Raw genomic sequence first — 23,011 nt, 5'->3', positions numbered from 1 at the left:
GCCTGCTCACCCCACTGGCACTAGCTGGGTTCCTTGCTCAAGGCCAGCAATACCTAGCACCCAGCTTTCCCGTGTCTTTACCCTGGGGCTGCCTCTGCCTGCTTCCTGCAAAAGCACTGTAGAACCCAGGCCATGCCACATGCATCCTCTCAGATGTGGGGTGTGTGCTGCTGGGCTTTCTTTTCTCATTAGCTGCTGGCCTTTGGCCCCACCAAGCAGCGAACGTTAAGACGTCACGTGGAAAGGTTTGGCCAAGATATTCTCAGGGAGAGGAAACATATTTCTTTTGTATTCTTTATTTAGGAAGGAAAAAAAAGACCTACCATACACACTCAGTATATTTTAAATAACTTGAAAGAGCCACACTGTTTTGTGTGTGTGTGTGTGTGTGTGTGTGTGTGTGTGTGTGTGTGTGTGTTTCCTTCACTGAATCTCGCTATTTAGAGCTTTCAAAGATCGGCAGGCAGAGCACTGCAATAAAAGCAGAAACACAAAGCCCATTAGGGGAAAGTATCTGTGGCATTGTTTGAAGGGTGTGTTAAAAGGTTCACTTTTCCCCATGCCTAAATGGTGTAAAAGTGGGAACAAATGATTCTAAGGAAACATATGCTCTCCACAAGTGCTTCTTTGGAAGTGAGTTATTAAAAAGACCAAAAGAAAATGATTTAGGAGCTCATGACTCATTTAATTTTTATTGTCTTTATATGAACCAGTCATGAATCCATTGTAAAAAGATGAGAGGCGTTTGATTAGCATGGAGAGCTGTTTGCAACTCGATAGACGGTGGTTGTAGGTTCTGCATTAAAATCGTCTCATTAAACGCCTGGATACATTTTGTTTTAAAATCTTGGAAAACACTATGCTTGAAGCTCTTACAGGCTGCGACCATTTCTCCCCACTTGTGTTGAAGACCCTGGTTGCATCTAAACATCCAGTCCTCCTGAGCTTCAGATGAGTTCAAACCAATAGGAGTGTTGTTCATTGTGACCCAGCAGATGGGGCCCCAGGTCCAGGCTTCAACAGCCTGTGGAACATGGAGGGACAACCCTATCCCAGGGGAACTCCTCTGGCCTCTGCTTTCTGAGCAGCTTCCTCAAGATCACCTCTTTCCCTCTTAGTACTGCCTTCAGGACCTGTGTTCAGTGGTGACTTCTGGCCCTATATGTAAGGTATAGGCCCCTCCGGAAGGTTCTGATTCAGCTTCTAGACCCTGAGTGCAGAGTCTGAGCCTCCCTACTTCCCTCCAGAGGCCCAGCCAGTGGAGGAGGCTGATCAGCCTATCTTGCACCTCAGAATTGGAGCCTACCTCTCCAAGGGGCCCTCTCCTACTAAGGAAGAAGGGGCCCCTGAACCACGCTGAGCCCCCACCCTACCCAGCACCCCCTCCCCAGTCCTGTGCAGGGGAGCCCACATTGAGACTCTGCTCAGGCTTTGTCTACTCCACTTGTGCCGCAATTGACGTCCTTACGCAACCTCTCTGCACATCTGCCTAAGTGGATCCATAAGAGAAGTTATTTGAAGTGGTACATTTTCAGTTTTGATGAATAGTACCAAATCTCCCCCAAAAAGGTTGCAACAGTTTATACCCCTTCTAGCAGTGTATAAACAACAGATCAGGAGAAAATTCCTGATTGAAAAGCTTCTTGGTCTCTCAAATAAGCCATAGAAGGAAATTTAATCAAAACCTCCCTTAAGTGTTCCAAAGACAGCCAATAGTTGGCTATCAGTCATCTGTGTGGTCCAGATTGGAGCCAGGAGCTGTTACCCTGAGTAAGAACTTCTCAGCTGAGAACTCATCATCCAAAGGTCCCCAGGGGAAGGGATGCAGATGGAAGCAACAGATTCGAGGGGGTTCAGAACTTGAGTTGACTGCTGCCATGCAGCCTAGTGGCCTGGTCCCCTTCCACCTCCTGGGCACACCCGGCCACTGGCCAAGAATCCAAAGGCCTATTCAGGAATGCAGGCCTGCATTTCATCAGAAGGCCCAAATTGCTGCCACCCATACCTCATGACACTCTGGAGTCCTAGCCAGACATGTGGTCTCTGGTCTCTGACCTCTGAGGTTGGACAACCTGAGTGCCCAGAACAATGCCTCTGACATGAGCCTTCAATTACATGAGCACTGACGTGAACTGTGTGCACCCAGATGCACAGGTATGTGCAATTTCAGCACCCAGAGTTGGGGAGTTCCCATTGACCCCTCAAGGTCAATGATTTGCTGGAAGGACCCACAGAACTCACTGCAACCTGTTATCCTCACTGTTAACTGTTTATTATGGGAAAAGAATACAGATTAAAATAAATCAAGGGAAGAAGCCAATTGGGCAGAGCCCAGAGAGTCCCTACTGTGGACGTCCTATTGTCTTCTCCCAGTGAAGTCATGGGCATGTTACCTTCTCAGCATCAGTGTGCAGCAGTATGAGGAGGCTCAGCCAGGCCTTAGTGTCCAGAGTTTGTTGTTGTTGTTGTTGTTGTTGCTGCTGTTGTTGTTTTCTGGAGCTTCATGACATCCTGCCGCCACAGCTGAACTTAGGAGTCTTCAGGACTGATCCCCATGGCTTTGAAGACCCCAAGCAAAGATTCCCATGAGACAGGACATTGCAAGAATGTAGAGTGCGCCTCCCAGTAGCTGAGGGCAAAGGCCAGCCATGTCTTTGCGTACCATTAATCCTTCACTGTCCTTGCTTTCAGGAGTGTGCTCCAAGAGGCAGCACATTTGGCTAGCATACCACTATTCATTCAGCAAATGATAACTGAGCTCCATTTATGGCAGCATGCGGCTTGCCGGAGACAACATAACCATGCACAGAGATGAGGTGCCTCCCTTTGGGGCTCACAATCATGCAGAGAGTCTGACAACTTACACCAGCAATCACCCAAGTCAACCAGTGACCACACATGCCCTGAAGTCCTAGAGAAGACAGAAGCTGTCCACACAGTGGCTTCTTGTACATCTCTGACCTCCTCCTCCTGGGTCTGAGCCTAGAATGAGCACAACAGGCTCATCTTGAGTGGCTCACACTGCCCACAGTTACCCTCCCCTGGGGGCCCAGTGGGCTACCTAGGGATCACTGCAGGTTTCAGAGACTTTATATATTTATACACACACACACAAATACACACACACTGGGGGTAGAACCCAGGGGCACTTAACTACTGAGCCATGTCCCCAGCCCTTTTTATTTTTTATTTTGAGGCAGAGTCTCACTTAGTTGCTGAGGGCCTTGCTAAGTTGCTGAGGATGGCTTCAAACTTGCAATCCTCCTGCCTCAACCTCCAAGTCTCTGGGATTACAAACATGTGCCATCGCGCCCTGTGACTTTTTTATTTTTTTAAGACAACTCTGAGCACGAGGACTGGATCTGCAGGTCCTTTCAGGGTGGCAAGTCTGTCCTCTGAGGGGCTGGAAGGAAATGGGCTGCACAGGAACCCTGATGTTAGTCAGGTGATCAGCTACAGAGAGCCAGATGGTTAGCATGTGTGGGTGTCCACACATGTGCATGTTCATGCCAACTACATGAGTCCATGTGGATGTATGAGAGCTCACTGATACATGCATGTGGTCCTGGCTTGGTCTGGATAGCAGATACACATGCTTATGTGAATGCAGATGTCTCTGAGAAGGACCACTGTCAAGGTGCCACATATCACTCTGTGTGGGGTCCATGGTGGTCAGCTGTTTGTGCAGGTGAGATGCCTGAGTGAGTGACATTCTAGGGATCAGAATCAAGCCAGTTCAGTAAAGAGACCCCCTTTACTCCCTCCTCCCCAGAGGTATCCAGGGGTGCTCCTGGAAAGAGCAAATGTGGAAAAACTCTGAAGGAATATCTCAAGATGAGTTTTAACTTGTGACATTGACCATATTGTTCACTTAAATTGTAACATCACTCTGGAGTCCTGTGTTTAACACTGAGTCACTAAATATTTAGCATTGCTGGCTCATTTTCATATTATTTATACCTGACTCATGTGTCACTGTGACAGCAGCCCCTAGCTCATCTCTGCTTAACTATTGTTTAATACTTAAGTCTCACTTAATTACTCTCTTTAATAGGGGTAGATACTAAGAAAATGACTTCTTAAAAGATGAAAGCCATGTCTTTAAGTAAAATTGTCTCCTTCCAAAAAATGGGTGAGCATCAATACAAAGAATGGTCTAATCTGGCATCTGTTTATTTCTGGAAGTAACCCTGATTTGCTAATACACTTCTATGCGTCAGAGAAAAAAAAAAAAAAGCTATCCATAAAAAGACAATTACAGCGATGCAATCAAGCATTGATAGTAACATTCAGACACATCTCAAAGAACATTTGGAAGAGGAAGAATTGCAGGTTTAGTTTTATGTAGCATCTTATAAATCAATTTTTAAAGTAATTCTCTCACCTCCAATGAGGCAAATTTGATTTCTGTAGCCAGTATTCATATCCAGAAAACAATATGCACTTTGTCCTATAATTATATGATGCCTATTGTTTTAGCCCAGAGACATTATTTTATTTATTACAGAGTCAGGTTCTCCCCAGAGCCTACACCACAGGCTGGTAATACATTTGGTGTTCACAGAAGAGCCATAAGGCAGCCAGCAGCTCCTTATGTCCTCACAGAGCCAACACCCCACCCTCAGCACCTGCCTGATTATCCAAGAGGCATGCCTCTGCTCCAGGGGAATGGAGTCTTGTGCTTGGCAAGCTAGAGAAAAGATGGAGGCCAGGTGCAGTGGCATGTGCCTATCATCTCAGCTACATGGGAAGCTGAAGCAAGAGGATTGCAAATTCAAAGCCACACTGGGTAACTTAGCAAGACCCTTGTCTCAGAACAGAAAGGGTGGGGAATGTAGATCAGTGGTAGAGAGTGCTTGCCTAGCATGTGCAAGGGCCTGAGTTCAATCCCCAGTATTGAAAAAAAAAAAAAAAAAAAAAAAAAAAAACAGGAGCTAAAGGACTACATTCAAAATACAGCAACAGACATCAGCTGGGTCTGGGCTCCGTGTGAGAGCTTTCCCATCTCTCTGTACTGCTCTGAGCAGAGCCTGCTCTTTAGCTCATCCCAGGTGCCCTGGCCTGAGGAAGGCAGAAGAACCCTCTGAGGGCTGCAGGCTGTAGGAGACAGGGCAGGGAGGTGAGGACAAGACTTGAGATGTCTCTGCTTTCCCAACAGCCCCCTCATTTTGACCCTACATTACTAGGTCATACTTAGATATATGGGAAGTCAAGAGGTGGGCACCTGGGTTGTCAAACCAAAGAACCAGAGCCAGACACAGTCTCTGCAGAAAGCCTAACTGAGCTCCCTACTATCCATTCAGCAACTATTTATTGAGGACCTACTGTGTGCCAGAGGACACAGAGTCCAAGTCCCTTTCTTGCCCCACTGGGCTGAGTTCTGGTCGGGGAGACAGATAGTGAACCAGGTAAACACAAAGCACTGAATGCTGAGTGGCAGTGGGTAACATGAAGCAGCAAGGGAGGTGGGAGTGTTGGGAAGAGGTCAGGTAAAGGTTAAGCACACTTGAAGGAGAGGGAGCCAGACAGGCAGACAGACAGCCATCCGGGAGGAGAGGGCAGTAAGTGGAAAGTTCCCAAGAGGGACTCATGCTGGCACTTCAGAGCAATGATAAGGGGAGAGTGGTCTGAGAACGGCGGGGCAGGTCTTGCAGCCCCTCAATGGCTGTGACCTGAGCCAGAATCTGGACAAGGAGGTACGCAATCTTGCATATGCTTGGAAAGGAATTTTCTAGTACTGTGTGGGAAGGATACTCTCAGGGTGGTGGCAGTGGGCAGTGGAAATGGTCAGAGAAATGGGACTCAGAAAAATAAATAAATATAAAATTTTTAAAATTAAAAATATATATATATATATGTATATATGTACACACACACACACACAGGATTGAACCCAGGGACACTTTAATCCTGCACTACATCCCTAGTCCTCTTCATGTTTTATTTCAAGACAGTGGCTTGCTAAGTTGCCCAGTCTGGCCTCAAACTTGCAATCCTCCTGCCTCAGTCTCCTAAATCACTGGATTATAGGCGTGTACCACCACACCCAACTTGGAATATATTTTCAAAGAGAGCCCTGCTAACTCACTCAGGGGCCTAAGTTTTCATTTTGTCTTCTGACTTTGGGTAATCCCTGAGGATTAACCAAGATGATGTACAGTCAGTCATTTCTCAGTACCCTCAAGGGATCACCCAGTGAATATCAAAATCTCTGAATGCTCAAGTCCTTTGTATAAAATGGCATAGGATTTGCATATAACCTACACACCTCTTCCCACATACTTTAAATCAGCTCTAGATGACTTACACTACCTAGCACAATGTAAATGGTATATAAAGGGCTGTTACACTCAACTCTTTAAGAATATTGACAAGAAAAAAAAGACTACACAATTTTTTTCTGAATATTTTCCATCCACCCATTGTTGGTGGAATCTGCAGATATGGAACCCACAAAGATGGAGGATCAACTCTATTTCAAGTTCTGGCACATAGTAACCTCTTTAAAGCTGTGTGTCGGTGCTAAGGGGGTATCATCCTCAGGGTGTCTCAGGGGCACCAGCCTTGGAGCCACTACCACACCCAGGACACTTCCAAGGAATCTGTGGTGCCTATGACCAGCAACCCCAACAAGGTGGTCACAAGAGCAGGGGATGCCAGAGCCTGTGATTGGCTTCAAGGGCTCTCACAGGAAGAGGGGCCATGATCGTAAAGGCTCAGGAAGACAATGTGGAGGGGAAATGCCAGCAGCCCACACCAGACTCCCTGCCAACAGCTCTGGTTCTGCCCTTGGGACAGAGTCTGCCACATGGGGCATTGAGGAGTTTCCAAGCCACCCACCATTTCTCCAAGGTGGGGCTGTCCCTGGTCCCCCAGTCCTCTATCAAGATGCCAGCCGTCCACCACTGAGGCTTCAAGCAAAGCATATTTTCCTAGAGACTTAGATTTTGACACAGGAACAGATTAGACTAGAAATATGTCATCCCAGCATTGACTAACCATTAACTTTTCATAAGCAACTGAGGTATGAAGCCTTTATGGCTCTGTTATGACACAGGACAAATCAGCTATCTGCTGTTTTATTTTATTATTGAGGCTTCCACAGAATGCTGGGAATGGGGCTCTTTTTAGCAAAGCAATGTTTCACAGACCACTCACAGGGTTCCTGCAACCCTCTCCACGGGAAGAATGGAGGAGGGGTGCTTTTTTTGTCTCTAATGCTGAAAGGAGGTCATGTGTGTCCACTATAGACCTTCCCGCCTCAGCGCTACCACACACCTCTCCTTTGCCCACAACTCCTACTTGTGCTAATTAACTCAAAACAACTTTCTTTATTATTTTGTATCAGGGATTGAACCCAGGACTTCTTAACCACTGAGCCACATCCCCAGTCCTTTTTTATGTTTTATTAGAGACAGGGTTTCCCTCAGTTGCTTAGGGTCTCGCTAAGTTGTTGAGACTGGGTTTGAACTCAAGATCCTCCTGCCTTAGCCTCCCAAGTCACTGGGACTACAGGCATGTGCCACCACGCCCGGCCCAAAGCATCTTTAAATGAACTTGGGATGGTTCTGCCGGACCATCAGGGATGTGAGCAAGGGAGAGCATCATCCTTTTAGGAGGCAGGAGCATATGAACTAACAAGAGACCCTTAGGGCTGCTCACAACTCTTGTGCCCAGTGACCAATGGCCTTCTTCTCTCCTGCCACCAAAGTGCTTTTGTGAAAGAAGGGAGCTCAGAAATGGCAAGGGGAACAGCAGGAGGGATGGTTTGGTGTTTGCTCCATGGGGTCAAGAGGAGTTTTGCATCTCCTGTAAGTAATGACAGGAAAAAACATCACCATGTATGTCATGCTTCCCACCTGAGGAAGTACACTCGCATGCATTCTCTTGCTGGGTCTCAGGCAGACAAGGTGCATGTATTGTCCACACTTACAGGTGGAGAAAACAATGCCCAAAGGGATAAGAGGATATTTGTTCAATGACAAATCCAAACCAAACCTTGGGTCTCCTGAGTCCCAGTCACTGGGCTTCCCCATCTCCCCCAATGTACAGTACAGTTGGCCCCTTTCTCTCGCCCATGAGCCTTCTCAGTCCATCAGCTCCAAGTTCCATGCCCTCAGAGATGTTTGGTTGCTAACCAAAGTCGACAAGGGATCTTCATGGAATGCCAGCCAATCCCAATGCCAACGTCTGCCGTCAGCGCTGGAAGGGAGCAGCACTGTGCTCAGTTCTGCAAGAAAGAACACAATTGAGCAGGGAAGGGCTTGGTGCCCAGTGCTCATCCGGGGACTTTATCACAGCCATAGACCTCCTGCCCATCCCTGCCCTGTGCACTGGCCCTATAAGATCCCAACCCGCAAAGCTGCAGAGACCACTGGGCCAAGGCTCACTGGGCCACTTCTTATGGCAGCATCAGCCCTTCTGGATCTCTTTGATGCCCCTGCCTTGTCTGCCCCACCTGCCCCACAGCTATGACTCCCTTCCTTGGGGCTACTCAGATACCTGCACACTGCCTGAAATCATTTTGGGATCCAGGTGGGATTTAAACCAGATGTAAAGAAACTATAGCCAGTGGACCAAATCTGGCCCACCACCTTTAAATTAAATGTCTTCGAACACGGCACACTCGTTAATTCGTGAATTGTTACAGCTATTTTAATGCTATCATGGCAGAGTTGAGTAGTTGACAAACCATTAGAAAATAGTTACTATCTGGCCCCTAGGAAAATTTGCCAACACCTCCTCTAAACAGTGTCTTCTCTCCAGAACAAGAGTCTCTTACCGGGTGGGCAAGATCACTGTAAAACAGGGGACAAGATGAACAGAGGGGTACGTGAGCCAAATTGGTTGAAGTTAGAGGGGAGGTGCTGGGGAAGGAGGTGCCAGCTGAGCAAGGTGGTAAATGGACATACAGGGTCTAAGCCAGGAACATGGAAGAGAGGCAGAGTCCCCTGATCAGGCCAGCACATCCCTCGGCTCTGTTGAGGAAGGGGTCAGATAGAAAGGAACTCTCTCCTAGAGGCAGGAGTTCTGAATTCCCCAAAAATCAAGAGAAACCAGCTGTCCCTCTCAGCCTTCTCAATAGAGAGGCCAATCTCATTCTCATCTTTGCCCACGCAGGACTTCGGAGAGGATGACTCCCTGTACATCACCAAGGTGACCACCATCCACATGGGCAATTACACCTGCCATGCCTTGGGCCACGAGCAGCTGTTCCAGACCCACGTCCTGCAGGTGAATGGTTAGTAAATGGCTCCATGCATGTTGTCCCCTCAAAGCATCCCTAAAATTCTGTCCAAAGCAATACCCAACCCTATCCCCAAAATATCCAATATCTCTTATAACTAGGGGGATGGTGAGGAAAATTAGTCTTCGCCCAAGGTCTCCTCAGATGAAATGAATCCAAGTGCCAGGGTGGAGGGTGTCATTCAGGCAAGTCATCCTGGGCTACTGAGGCCCCCGCAGGCCACCATAGAGCATGATGTGCCCCCTTGGCAACACGATGTGAGTGAGCAGCCGTGGTCTCTAGATCCCACAGAGCAGACGCTCTTACCTACCACTGCTCTCCCAGGGGACATGGAACTGTACCCCTTGTTCAACTGGGAGGCATTATTTCCTCCAACAGAGACTTTCAAAAGTCTCAATGAGCCTCATCTTAGGCTAAACCAGGACAGAAACTGAGCAGGTTTGGAAGGTTTCCTAATTTTCTCAGGCCCTGTGTTGCCAGCACTCCTAGAAGCTAAGAGGCTAACCTCCCTCCTGATCATACTGCCACCAATTACACTAGTCCGTGTTTTCCAAGCACTTATTTGGACAGTCCCTGTGCTAAGCACTGCACCTAGACTTCCAAGTTGACATGTTTTAACCCATCTTATTGATGAGTTACTAAGAAAAGTCACTCGCCTGGGGTCACACGGCTGGTAGGAAAGCAACTCGGCAGAGCCAGCGCCCATATGCTGACCTTCGCATTGCACACTGCCACTCCGGCCATTGAAACAAACAGGTCATTTGGGCTGGGGTTGTAGCTCAGTGGTAGACTAGTACTTGCCTAGCATGTGTGAGGCACTGGGTTTGATCCTCAACACCACATAAAACAAATAAATAAAATAAAGGTATTATGTCCATCTACATCTAAAAAATATATATATATTAAAAAAAAAAAAGGCCATTTAATCAGCCAATCAGCATCCCAGAGAAATCAGCCCCATCCAGCCAAACCTAGCACAGTGCCCCCTCCTGTCACCTGGAAGGCCTGAGCAGGAGGTTTGCATGTCAGGGAATAGCATGGAAGTGCCACATCGGCCCCCAGGGCTTTGTGCCAGCTGGTGTTCAGGACTTATGCTCCCAGGATAAAGTGAGCAAGGTGTCAGAAATATCACCTCACCTGGTTCACCTTTGCTGACCTCTAAGATCCAGAATCACAAGTCATTTAAGGACAACTGAGTGTACTCAGTTTGCCTCTGCATTTACTGCACAGGATGTTTTAGGGATTTTCATACCTATACATGCCCCAGCCATATTGTATTAATATTTCCCTTGCATTGGGACATACTGAATCCTGTGGGGTCTCATGGCCATGCTTGTAGGCTTGTGATCAAGTGTCTGGGTGTCACCAGAAATAACCTGAGGGTTCCTAGTGACAACCCCCCCACCAGGTGAAACATTCCAGGCCGGGACAGAGCTGGTCTACTATGCAGCAGGGGCTGGTCCAGGAATAGAGCCTGCGTTCCACTGAGTGAACAAGCTTCACCATTTGACACTGGCAGGTGGCAACCAGAGAATGATGATGCTCTGAATGTTTGGTTGCAAAACAGTTCTGCATGGTTTACCCCAGGTCCCTCGTGTCCTCAGACAAGCCTAAGGAAGTGAAATCAACAGATACCCCAACAGATACTCTTCCGTCCAGCCCTCCCCACCCTGCCCCCACTTCACAGGAACCAGAGGGCCCAAGGAGAGGGCTGGAACCTTGGGCTCCCTTTATTTCTTTCAAAGCAAATCTGAAGAGGGCAGGAAGCCACCTGCCCAGGAGCCAGAGTAACTCACAGGTGAGAGCCTATAGATGACTCTGACTCAGCTCCTAGAGAAAACTCTATAGTCTTAAATTCCTTGATAAAATAAGTGGAAAGTTCATAGTTCTGGGAAGGTTCTTTTACCCCAAGTCCCTTAGTTAGGAAGAAGGTTTCCAAGGGCCATGAGTGATTCTGGGCTTAAAGACTGGCTCTTGCCACCGAGCCTGGGGAGTGGACTGCTCAGCTGGCACAGAAGAGTTCCTTTGAACCCTCCCAGCCACCTGTTCCTCACCACTTCTGCACCAGCCCAGCCACTGCCTAGTCTCAGCCCCAAAAGCTGCTCTCAGCCCTGGGAGTCTAAACAAAGAGCAGAACCTTCCAACTGAAATACAGAGAACGGCCACCTGAGATTCATTCCCTATTTGCTACAAAATTTAAGACTTCTTTCCCAGCCAAAGGGCTGTCAACAGAGTGGGAAGAAGCACCCCAGGGCCTCTGTACTTTGTGATCAGTTTTATACCTCATTAAACTGGCTCAATATGCATGGCCCTATGGTGACTGAGCTAGGCCACTAGGGTGACTAGCTCCAGGAGGGCTCTGGGGGAGGCCGATTCCCAGGCACTTGGGGTGACATTTAAATATAGTATTCAACTCCCAATAGGACCACCCATCCCAAAGTAGGTCTATTGTTGCCTTTCAAGGGTTATTGCTGGCCCTGGAAAAAGACTGGACGTTGGGTTTGCAAAGTATTCCAGAAGTTAAACTTGCTGTGTCAGACTTGGAATAGAGTTGTATCTCTGAAGGAACATGTTGTTAAAAAATAGTATATTCTGAAAGATACAATTGCAATAGTAAATAATAGTGCTGAATACTCGCAAGTGCCCCTACTTAATGAATGAGGATCCTGGAGCTCAGAGAGATTAAGTGTTTTGCCCTAACTCCCCCTACAGTTAACCGTAGAGCAGATCTTCAGTCCCATCCCAAACTCAATGACCACCCTGCTGGGACAATGTTTTCACTGTTGGGGAACCCTGATATGGGATGCAGGCAGGCAATCCACAGGTCTTTGCTGGGTTGCTCTGGGCTATACACTGTAGGGTAACAGAACAGGAACCCTGCTTCCTTTGTCTCTGTGCCTAACAGAGCTCGGGCCTGATCAGAAACAGCTGCCTGGTGAGAATCTGACAAAAGGGCAGTGTCAATGGCTCTAAGGCTCAGGACGGAGGTTGCTGGACCACATGGCTTGACATCATCCAACTCCCTTGTGAGGATCAGCAAATCGATGTGCAGACTCCTGGTGCTGCTCAGGATCCCCCGGAGGGAGGCCCAGGGAGGGCCCTGTCACTGCGGGAGAGTCCCAGCAGCAGTGGGCATGGGAGTTTTACAGGACGCAGCCTTCAGGCAGCGGAAGCTGGAAGGCTGGAAGGCACGCTGCCTTACTAAGGAGTCTGGTGAGGAGGCAGAGAGAAGTCAGTAACATTCATCTGTGTGATTTGTTCCTTTTTACCCTCCATCCCAATCTTGAATTTAAGGCATGAAAGATGGCCCTGACCCTCTTGGGTCAAATTCAAGTCCAGTTTCTCATCTCTGCTTATGAGATCCAATTTGGTCTCCTCTTGGCCTAGTAGATCATCTGTGGCTTGCTGAGAGGAGGGAGTGCTCTGGATATAGTCAGGGAGCAGCGTTCTGTGTCTCCGTTCCTCCAACTACACTCTCCTCCATGAGAGGGAAGATGGGAATGGAGAATGAGGAAGGGAAGAGAGGAAGCCGTTGTGAGCTTCTTTGAAGGTCTCAGAAAACTGAGTGACCAGAGATGTGCCAGGGTGTTCATGTGTGGCCTGTGGGTCGAAGAGACAAAGACATCACTACCTGGGAACAGGGTCTAGCCACAGAGCAGACCTGAGCAGGCAACCTCTGACAAAGATTGAAGACATGAACTCTGAGTCAGAGAGTTTTGGGTTCAAGTCCCAGTGCTGGGCTGGAACTTTCTTAGTACATAGTCTTAGGTAAGTGAATAAACTCACCTGTAAGTGGGAAAAACAATAGTACTTCCTGCCTTGCAGGCATAATGAGATATACTATGTATCAAATGCTTGGGAAATGCCTGGCATGAAATATAGTACAAAGTCCAAGGTGGAACAGACATGGAGGAGATTTTGAATTTATCTCAAGCCATATTTTACTACAGTTGGTTGACACAGGTGATCAAAGCTTGTTACCCTCACAGAGCTTCCAACCTATTATACAGAAAGGAAAATCAAGACCCAGGGGAAAATTGCCAAACTGGGAATAAAATATAGGTTGCTTCTCCCTGGACTGCCCCACTCCTTGGCTCTTAGTGGCAAGAGTGGAATCCTCTACACAGACTAGGATACTTCTGTGATCTCTCCTTCCATGACTCTGGCCTGACCTAGTTGCCCAGAGGGAACCCTTCCAGAATTCTACTTCCTTTCTCAAATTATTTGTATATCCCATAGCCAAGGTCTCCCAGAGATGAGGCCCAAACACTGACATGATTTATAACTTCATACAAACCTCCCGCATTGCTTTCATAGGAAAGAGCAAGAACCTCAGACATAAATGATTAATCCATTAAATTAAAAATACCCTCAACCTCTCCACAGTTCAAACAAGCAGTGATTCATTTCCAAAACACCATAATAATCTCCAAATCTGTTTATTACTCCAGCTTGGTGTTTTTGCATCTATACCTCTTACTTAAGGACATATTTGTGCCGCCTTTCACCTTGGCAGTGATAGATGTTTCCCAAAGAAAATGGGCCTTTGTGTTATGTATTCAAACGTCTTCACTTGAAGGTTTTGCAAATTTAAAAGAAAATGAATGTGTTTGCCCAGAATATATTAATTTCAAATTATTTTTAGTGTGCAGATTAACAGGAAAGGAAGAGGGGAAATCAGGACCGTGGAAAAATGGTTGTGTCCTTGCTGTGTTGCTGGCAAGAAGTTGTGGTCTTCACCTTCTCTGACAGGGCCTCTGGAACGTAAGAGACCCCCTCATAGATGCCTCCCTGCCCGGGTTCTCCTCAGGCCTTTCTGGACCTGGCCAGAAGCTGAATCCCGAGCTCTGGCACCAGCAGGAGCCACAGCTTCTGCCCACACTGAACAGGGCTGGGCAGGTGCAGGCCAGAGTTCACTTACAGCCTGGGCCTGTTCCTCCCCAGCTGCAGAGTCAGGGATGTCTCATCACCCAGCAGAGGACAGGTGGGTCCTGTAGTTGAACACCCATCAAAATGAGCAGTAATTCTTTTTTTTAATTTCTCATGCCAGTGTTTTCCTTGGTAAGTGATCAGTTCAAGGCAAGAGGGCTTCCTGGCAAAGCTGCTGGGTGTCCAGGCTTAGCCTTCCATGTCACAGCCCCCTTTGTGCAGGACATTGAGCTGGGAAGACCCAGGGTTGGTCTGGTCCTATTCCAGTCCAGGTGCCTAGGACTGTTCACAGGGCTCCTCTGACCTGGCTGTCTACTGTCATTCTGCTCCATATCAGCTGCTAAGGAAAAATAGGCAGGGAGGCCGGACCCACTGACTCACAGAGAGACAGCAGCAGCTTCCTGTCCCCAGGAGTACAGATTCTGGACTATAGCTCACGGTCACACACCCTGTTCTCAAAAACATACATGCACACACATGCACTGTGGTCCATGTCTGGTCCTGCCTGCCCGCCTCTAGCCTCGCCTCTTACCATGCTGCCCCTTTCACCATGCTCCAGTTCCAGAAACTTCTGTTTCCCCAACACACTTGTCCTCTTGACTACCTAGCTCACACTCTGCTGCAAATGTTCTTTCCCCTCCTTTGCTGGCAAAGCCATGTCATTCTTCAGTATTTACCATCACTTCATTCAACAAATATTCACTGGGCTGCCTCTATACGCCACATGCCAGCAAAGCACTAGAAACATAGCTGTGAACAGACAAAAACCCTGCCCTGACGGAGCATATCAAAGGGTAAAAAGTGCTGAGGAGGGAATTTTTTTAAACAGAAGAGGAATAAGAGTAAGATGAAAGGTAGACATTTTATAATATAGGAGAGTAAGAGAAGGTCTCACTGAGAAGGTGACATGGGTGTAAATGTAAAGGTGATAAGGAGATCAAAGGTGAATCCCAAACATTCTGGTCTGAGCAACTGGAGAAAAAAAAAAAAAAAAGAATTGCTGTTTACTGATAGGAGAGGAGGAGCTCATTTGGGGAAGATCAAGAGCTCCTTGAGACATGCACAGACACTCTTAGAGTGTTGTATAGTTGGGTACCTAAGTTTGGGTTCAAGTCAGATGTCTCAGCTGGAGATATGAATTTCCAATGCATCAGAGAGCACATGATTTATGAAGTCAGTAGTCACAGATCCCCAGAAGAGGGAATGCAGATAGTTCTTGGTCAGTGGACAAATATTTGGAGCCTGAAGGATGAGGAAAAGCCAGAAAAGCAGACTAAGAAGGAAAATCCAAAAAGCAGCAGAAAACTAAGAGGGTGGCATTCAGGAGCCAGGTGAAGATGGTAGTTCAAGAAAAGTGCTCAACTATATACAGTGCAAAGGGGAGAATCCACAACAAGTGGGAGAGGTATTGGAGCCACGTCCAGGAAGCAGGCAGGGGGTGGAATCTAGGAATGAGGCAGAAAGGGCACGAGACTGAAAACTGGGCATTTTTCAGGAGAAAGGAAGTAGAATGGTCTGGAACAGGGGCCACAGAGGACTCCTACCCCACCTCCCAGTTCAATGGTAGGAAGATAAACCCAGGAGGCTGTAGAAGTAGCATCCTCAGGAGAAAATCAGGTTTCCATGGAAGCAAGCAGGTTGAAAGCGTTTTCAAAGAGATTTTGCTAATGACAGAACATGAGTTTCAGACGGCACAAAGGAAGTTTGGGGGGAGGCCTAGGTTTCCTGTGAAGACTGTCATGCTCTGGGATAAAGGGCATGAGAAGAAAAGCCCAGTTAGAGAACTGGGGCCATAGTGGGGAGGAAGAGGGTATTGAAGGTGGAACAGGCAGAGGTCTGCGGTTCCCTCCTTAGCCGTTCTATGGAGAAGGAGTTGTCTTATCCTGTGGATGTCTTCAAATCGAGACCAGCAGATGGTGTCTTACTCTAACCCCTGCCAGTAGAGACCCAGGTGTCTTACATTCAGTCATGTATTTTTACATGAATGATTCATTCCACACACCCTGAAGGAAACCAGTCAAGTTTCCTTTTGTTCCAGAACATTCCCACACACTAGTTATAAAAATTAGCCCTGAACTGGTCTGAAAGAGCTTCCAAGTTACAGCTAATTCAGGGTGTTACCCAGAATCTCTTAGGAAGATGACAGTTCCCCAGCCCTGTCCCAGATCAATGGGCTCTGACAGTGGGGGGTAGTACTACTGCATTTCATAGGCCTACAGATTTCTATCAAAGGTCAAGGCAGAGGCCAAAGCCAATCTTCAATGATGGTGCTAGCCACTGTCCACATCACTGAGGAGGCCAGGCCCATTCCTTGAGTTTCTTTGCCGTGGACAAGCCCTCCACAGTAAAAAGACAGACTCCCAGCCATCAGGAAGTTATTAAGTCTTTCCTGTGCAAGATGGACTGAGTGGTGCCTGCTCTCTATCCCCTCCATCCCTAGGGTCCCAGAGTTCCTTTTGGGAATAATCCTCACACTTGCAGTTAATTCTTTAGTCACCTTCCTCAGTCCCCATGAGGGCGGGGACTGAGGCTCTTATTCACTGCTGTCTGTGCCATGCCTGGCACTTGGATGGCATATCATAAACATTGTCTGCACAGTACCAAATAGATTGAGCTTTGTAAAAATCATTCAAGATCACTAACATGGTGCCAGAATGTGAGAGGAGAACCCTCTCATCCTCCATTTGGTATTGTAATACTTTGTGATAACTGGTTAGGAAAGCAACAATCATCACGATCACTACAAAATCTCCTCAACTGTACTTTCATATTTTTTCTTTCTAGTTAAATTCAAAATTGTTTTGTCAAGCCCTGATTGATTGGTTTTCATTAGAATTAAATTAAATTTATCATATTTTATTTCTTAACAATAGAATGTCTTCCTATCCAAGAACATCTCTTCTAATTACTAAAGATTTTTTTAATGAGACATAATAGTTTTTAAGTTCACACTTTCTTTTTTTTTTTTTTTTTTTTTTTTAATACTGGAGATTGCATGATCCACTTAACCACTGAGCCACATCCCAAGCCATTTTTTTTTTTTTATTATTATTCTGAAACAGGGTCTCACTAAGTTGCTGAGGCTGACTTTGAACTTGCAGTGCTCCTGCCTCAGCCTCTTGAGCCACTGAGATTACAGGCATGTGCCACCACACCCAACAGTTCCCTCTGTTTTCTGCCTGGCCCTTGCTGATCTATAAGTAAGCTATTAATTTTGTATGTTGTGGTGCTGACCCTTTTACTATATTCACTTCTTAATCCTTACCACATTTTTGGTTACTTGGAGGATATTCACATAAAAATATCATATTTCTTCACCTTTTTATTATTTGTGCCTCTTATCTCTGCCTTCCATTGAAACACCCAGCATAACATCAGAGTCTAATATTACTTCCTTTCTCTTTTTCCTGACTTAATGTTTTACCATTCTTCAAAGAACGGTGCTGCTGCTTGTTTTTATAGAGATGTTCTTCACTGTAGGAAGAAAATATCATTTTATTCATATTTTATTTTTGCCCAATAAATTGATTTGGGATTTTTTTCAAAGGCCCTTTCAGAGCCTAGCAAGAAGATCAAATAGTTTTTCTTTTTGATTGCCTTTGACTTTGGATTCAATTAATTACAGCGATCTTATTAGTTAGCCATCAAAATTTATTACACTTGATTACAGAATGTTCTTCTAATACGATAATAGATTTGAGTTGACTGTGTGCTTGGGATTGTATTAGAATACAATGGTCCCAAGTAAGTATATAATCACCAGTTTTTTGTTTGGTTTTATTTTTGTTTGTTTGTTTTGTCCTGGTTTTTGTTTGTTTGGTCTTTGTCAGGTTTGGGTTGTCCAGGTTATACTTGCTTTGTGGTGGAATCTGGGACATCTTCCCTGTTCTATGCTCCACAAATTATCTAATCCTTAAATGTACAAAGGAATTCTCATCTAAAACTAGTCAGAGTGCCTTTTGGGTTAGTAGCACTTTAAATATTTTTTTAAAAAGTCCTCTACATAATTCATTGTTGGTGCTTTAAAGTTTCCTTTTAAATAATCCATCTCATTGAGATTTTCACACTTATTACCCATAATTGAGTACAGTATTCTCACATCTTTTAATCCCCTCTGTTCTTTCTCTATTTTTTTTTTTTCATTGATCAAACTTTCCAGAATTTTGACTATTTTATTGGCTTTTTTACAAAGAGTCAGCTCTTAGATTTATTTATCAGGTACTGTTTCTTGGCTTTCTAATTGATTCATTCATTTCTGCTCCCATCTCTATTGATTCTTCTGCTTTCTTTAGGTTTCTTCTGGGGTTACCACGTGGGCTTGTACAAATAGATAGTGACCTACCATGAGGCCAAGCTCATTAATGCCCATGTCCTAGTTACCTCTTCTCTCGAACTCTGATGGCTCTAGCACCTTCTCCAGCTGCCCATCATCCCAGGGTTCCTGGTCCCCTAAGCTCTACCTCTGGGCTCTTGAATTACAACCTCCTGACCACAATTTTCTCAACTTGGACCCCATTCCTTCCTCTGCCCAGTATAAGCTGTGGGGAAGTTTCTTTCTTTCCTCTTTGACCCACTGGGGTCAGAGGAAAGAGGAACACATCTATGTTCTAAGCAGTCCTCAGCTATGCCTCAACTGGACCCCACTTACCTCCTCCTTCCCCACTGGCCTGATCTAGAACAAAACCCTTCTGTCTGCCACACCCTGGAACTCTTCCCTAAAATCTCTAACAAAAAGAAGCTGGGCAGAGGACTCAGATTTTATCGTTCTCAGGTCTCTGCGGTTTGGCTTAGGCTCCTCTGAGTTCATGTTATTGAAACCGCTCTAGGCCATTTGAGGGGAAGGTCTTGTGATTTGCCAGTTGTCCATTTGGACTTCACTTTGTCCCCCAACTTTGCCCTCCAACTTTGCCCCAGAGGTCAGCCAAACAAAGATTTGAAACAGACTGCATTGATTACATGAATAGCAGGACCCTAGGGGTTTCAACCAGGAGTGGCCAAGTCCACTTCTCACAAGGAGACAAGAGAGTTTCTTTCCTGTCCCCTGCCTACACAAGAATGGATCATCAGGATTCTGCCACCTTGCTCAAGTTCCAGGATCAATGCCATCACCTCCTCCCACATAAGCATCAATTTTGTCTTCACTCTAGTCCCAAGATGAATCTTTTTCCTCATATAGTAGGATACCTTCTCTTATTGGAAAACAAGCTTCCAGATAACTCTAGGGAAATACAGTTGTCTACTTCAGGAAGAATCCATCTCCCTCCTTTCCAAAACATGTGTGATTACATTTTAGTTTAGCTTAATATTTAGGGATCTTTATGTAGACTTTCACAAATCCTTTTAGAAACCAGATACAGTGGCATGTGCCTATAATCCCAGCTACTCCAGAGGCTGAGACAGAAGGATCCAGCTTGAGGCCAGCCTCAGCAATTTAGCAAGCTCCTGAGCAACTTAGCAAGACCCTGTCTCAAAGTAAAATGTAAAAGAAGGGGCTGGAGATGTAGCTCAGTTGGTAGAGTGCTTGCCCAGCTCACACAAGGTCCTGAGTTCAATACCTGGTACCACAAAAAAAGAAGTGGGGGAGGGAAGGAAGAAGTCCTTTTAGGCATGTATGGATGAATATAAGCCTTCAATTCCACTGAAAATGATACTGATTCAATTTCATGGGTCCAGAGCTAGGCATGGGAGGAAGGATCCTCCATACAAGCTCTGCTTCTCCCAGGTACCACTCCACAGTCAGCCTGTGTAAAAAGGCCAGAGGACTATGGAAGGTGCCAGAGACTTGCCCACCCATGTTCATCTGGCAAGTGAGCCAGGTCAATTCTGGAATCCATGACTGAATCACTCCATAGGCAAGGAGGGCACACCTGGCCTTTTACCCAGGTTCCAGGGAAGAGATAAAATTAAAATGACCCTCTGGAAAATCAATGAATTTCCCCAGAGCAGTGATGTAATTAGCAGCCCTGCCAGTCAGTGCCCATAAGTGCTGGGTGAAGCATTTCCTGCAAGAAATTAAGCCCCTGTCCAATAGCTTTCCGATAATAGAAATAATATATCTGAATTTTATTCATTCAGAAATAAAATCCATTGGCTATTGCTCTTTACATGTAGCAGCTGAATGGCATTAAATATTTGGATGTCTTTCTAATCATATTTAAAATAACATTAGAAGCCGTGAATTACTGGGTACAATGACGGATATATTTACTGCCACAATCCATTTTACAGTCCTTTTTAATCAGAATTTTGAGTTGCCAAAGAGGATTGTTGTAAGCTGGCAAAGAAGAGAACTCCAGAATCACCTCTGGGGTTTACCCTCTGGAGCAGGACCTCAGGGTTGGGCCACGGGACCAAAATCAGATGAGGAACTTCTCTTACCAATGCTGATTTTCACCTACAGTGCCACCTGTCATCCGCGTCTATCCAGAGACTCAGGCACAGGAGCCTGGGGTGGCAGCCAGCCTGAGATGCCACGCTGAGGGCATTCCCATGCCCAAAATCACTTGGCTGAAAAATGGCATGGATGTCTCAGCCCAGATGTCTAAACAACTCTCACTTTTAGGTAAGAACTACCCAAGCTTCTGTGGCTATTCCCATCCAGTTCAAGTTGCTTCTCACCCCAGGAATGAAAATGAGAAGCCAGATTCATTTCTAAGTCTGACATTTTAGGAGGGAACAGATGTCTCCCCAGATTCCCCTGGCCTCACACAGGTCTTGGGGCCGTCCTGAGAGCAATGATGAGAAGCCATCAGGTGCCAGGTCACCCCTCATCAGCTTCACTTGTACCAACCCTTTCTTGGATGCTGGGGAAGCTGGCTGTCCCAGCCCTGCCCAGGGGCTGTGTTTTCAACTGCAACTCCCCCAATAGTCCCTTGAAGGGAATGGGGAGGAAGAGAGGGAGGGTGTCCAACTGAGTGGGCCACCCTGAGCACTGTGTTTCCTGCAGCCAATGGGAGTGAGCTCCACATCGGCAGTGTTCGGTATGAAGACACGGGTGCATACACCTGCATTGCCAAAAATGAGGTGGGTGTGGATGAAGATATCTCCTCACTCTTCATTGAGGACTCAGCAAGGAAGACCTGTGAGTCCATGTTTGCCTTTAAGCTCCTCACTTAGCTGGTCGGGAGGTGCTGGGTGGCAAGAGAGGGGACCAACTAACCAGGGCCACAGCTGCCAATCATGAGCCCTTGAAGACTGGGGTAAACCCATATCCTCTATGCACAAAATTGGGCACAGAGGGCACCCAGGGGTGGACAGACCTTCCCTGGCAACCTAGACAACTCTGGAAACATAGCAGAAGTCTATGAACAGAAGACAGAGCCCAAGACCACAAGAAAATTCCAGTATCCCAGCCATGGTTCACCTACTTATCGTCTGACCAGAATCTCTGCCCCTCATTCACAAAATCTTTCATACCATGCCAGGTGCCCCCATCCCACAGTGACCCAGAAACCAGCCAATGCACACAATAATACCATCTGCAGTTTCTCTTCCTGTAGCCTGAAAATATTATATTGAAAATTCCAGAAATGAACAATTCATAAGTCTTAAATAACTTTTATTACAGTATATTATTATAATTATTCTATTTTAACATTATTGTTGGTTTCTTACCATACCTAATTTATAAATTCAACCTTGTCATAGATATGTATAAAAGAAAAAACATAGTATATATATGGTTTGGTACCATCCATGGTTTCAGGCATTCACTGGGGGCCTTGGAACATACTCCCCATAGATAAGGGGGAACTACTGGACATGCACACCATTGGGAACATGGTGGCCTTACTCCAGGGATTATCATCCACCTGATGTGCTTAGCACACTCTCCCTGATTGCCACTGCACCCCAGGGAGAACTTCAGGTAAGAATTCATGGGCATGGGTGTTGGGCACAGTCTCTTTCCCTTGGTCAGACTCCAAGCTAAACCTTTGTCATCAAAGAAAATAATCAGAAATATTTCACATGGTCTTCCTTGGAGGATCCTACTTGAAAATCAATTCTCCTGGAAGTAATCAAGGAAACCTGGGAGAGATGCTGCTCACTCTCTATCATCCACAGAATATGGGGAATTCCATTAGCTACTGTAATCCTAGGATTCATTTAGCCATCGAGAGTCCTGAGACCTGGAAGTGTTCACTCATGTCCAGAGTTGCAGGACAGATGCTGCTGCTGGGCCAATGAGTCTATAAGTGATGAACTGGGTGCCATTATATTCTAAATGGAATGTATCACCATGGAAAAGGTTTGACAATGCTTTCCTTTTTCCCTTCTGGCAATCGTGTTCTGGCTTTCTTAATTCTCTGCCGTACAGTGGCAAACATTCTGTGGAGAGAGGAAGGTACCAAGCTTGATTGTTCTGTGTCGTGCCTTTGATTGCATATGTTCATGGTTCCATGATAGGTCATCTCTCTGAGCAGTCATCAGTTTTGCAGATACCAGTCAGCCCCCTCAAGTAGGGCCTACATGCCAAACCCAATGGAAGGGGTGAGGTCAAAGTCAAACTCAAGTGGCATACCCGATGAATTCGATTAAAAACCTGTTAGTGTCTTTAAAGACACACTTTAAAATGGAAAGTTTCTATTGAAAGCTGCTTATAACCTCAGCTGAATCAGACCATTAGGCAGGGGTTCCCGGTCAGATCTGGACCCTGTGCTTTTTATCCAGGAGCTGATATTGATATTGGGCTTTGTGCTTTATCTTGTGTTGTTTAAAAAGACCAAAATATTTGAGGTGTAGCTCAGTGGTAGAGCACTTTCCTAGCATTCAAAAGTCCCTGGGTTCTATCCCCATACTGCAATAAATAAATAAATTTAAAAAGACCCCCCCGCA

The 23,011-nt window shown here is 46.1% G+C and overlaps 1 protein-coding gene across 1 annotated transcript in view; it reads left to right on the top strand.

Moving 5' to 3' along the window:
- FSTL4 (follistatin like 4) overlaps positions 1–23,011 on the top strand; it is a 399,917-nt gene that overhangs the window by 348,998 nt on the left and 27,908 nt on the right. Inside the window, exons 7-10 of the mRNA XM_079144143.1 lie at positions 9,121–9,241; positions 20,577–20,738; positions 21,123–21,257; positions 22,494–22,520. Coding sequence (XP_079000269.1) covers positions 9,121–9,241; positions 20,577–20,738; positions 21,123–21,257; positions 22,494–22,520 — 445 coding nt within the window. The remainder of the gene's footprint in view (positions 1–9,120; positions 9,242–20,576; positions 20,739–21,122; positions 21,258–22,493; positions 22,521–23,011) is intronic.

Source organism: Sciurus vulgaris, assembly GCF_902686455.1.
Source record: "Sciurus vulgaris genome assembly, chromosome: 6".
NCBI lineage: Eukaryota > Metazoa > Chordata > Mammalia > Rodentia > Sciuridae > Sciurus > Sciurus vulgaris.
This window is presented reverse-complemented; position numbering and strand designations above follow the sequence as displayed.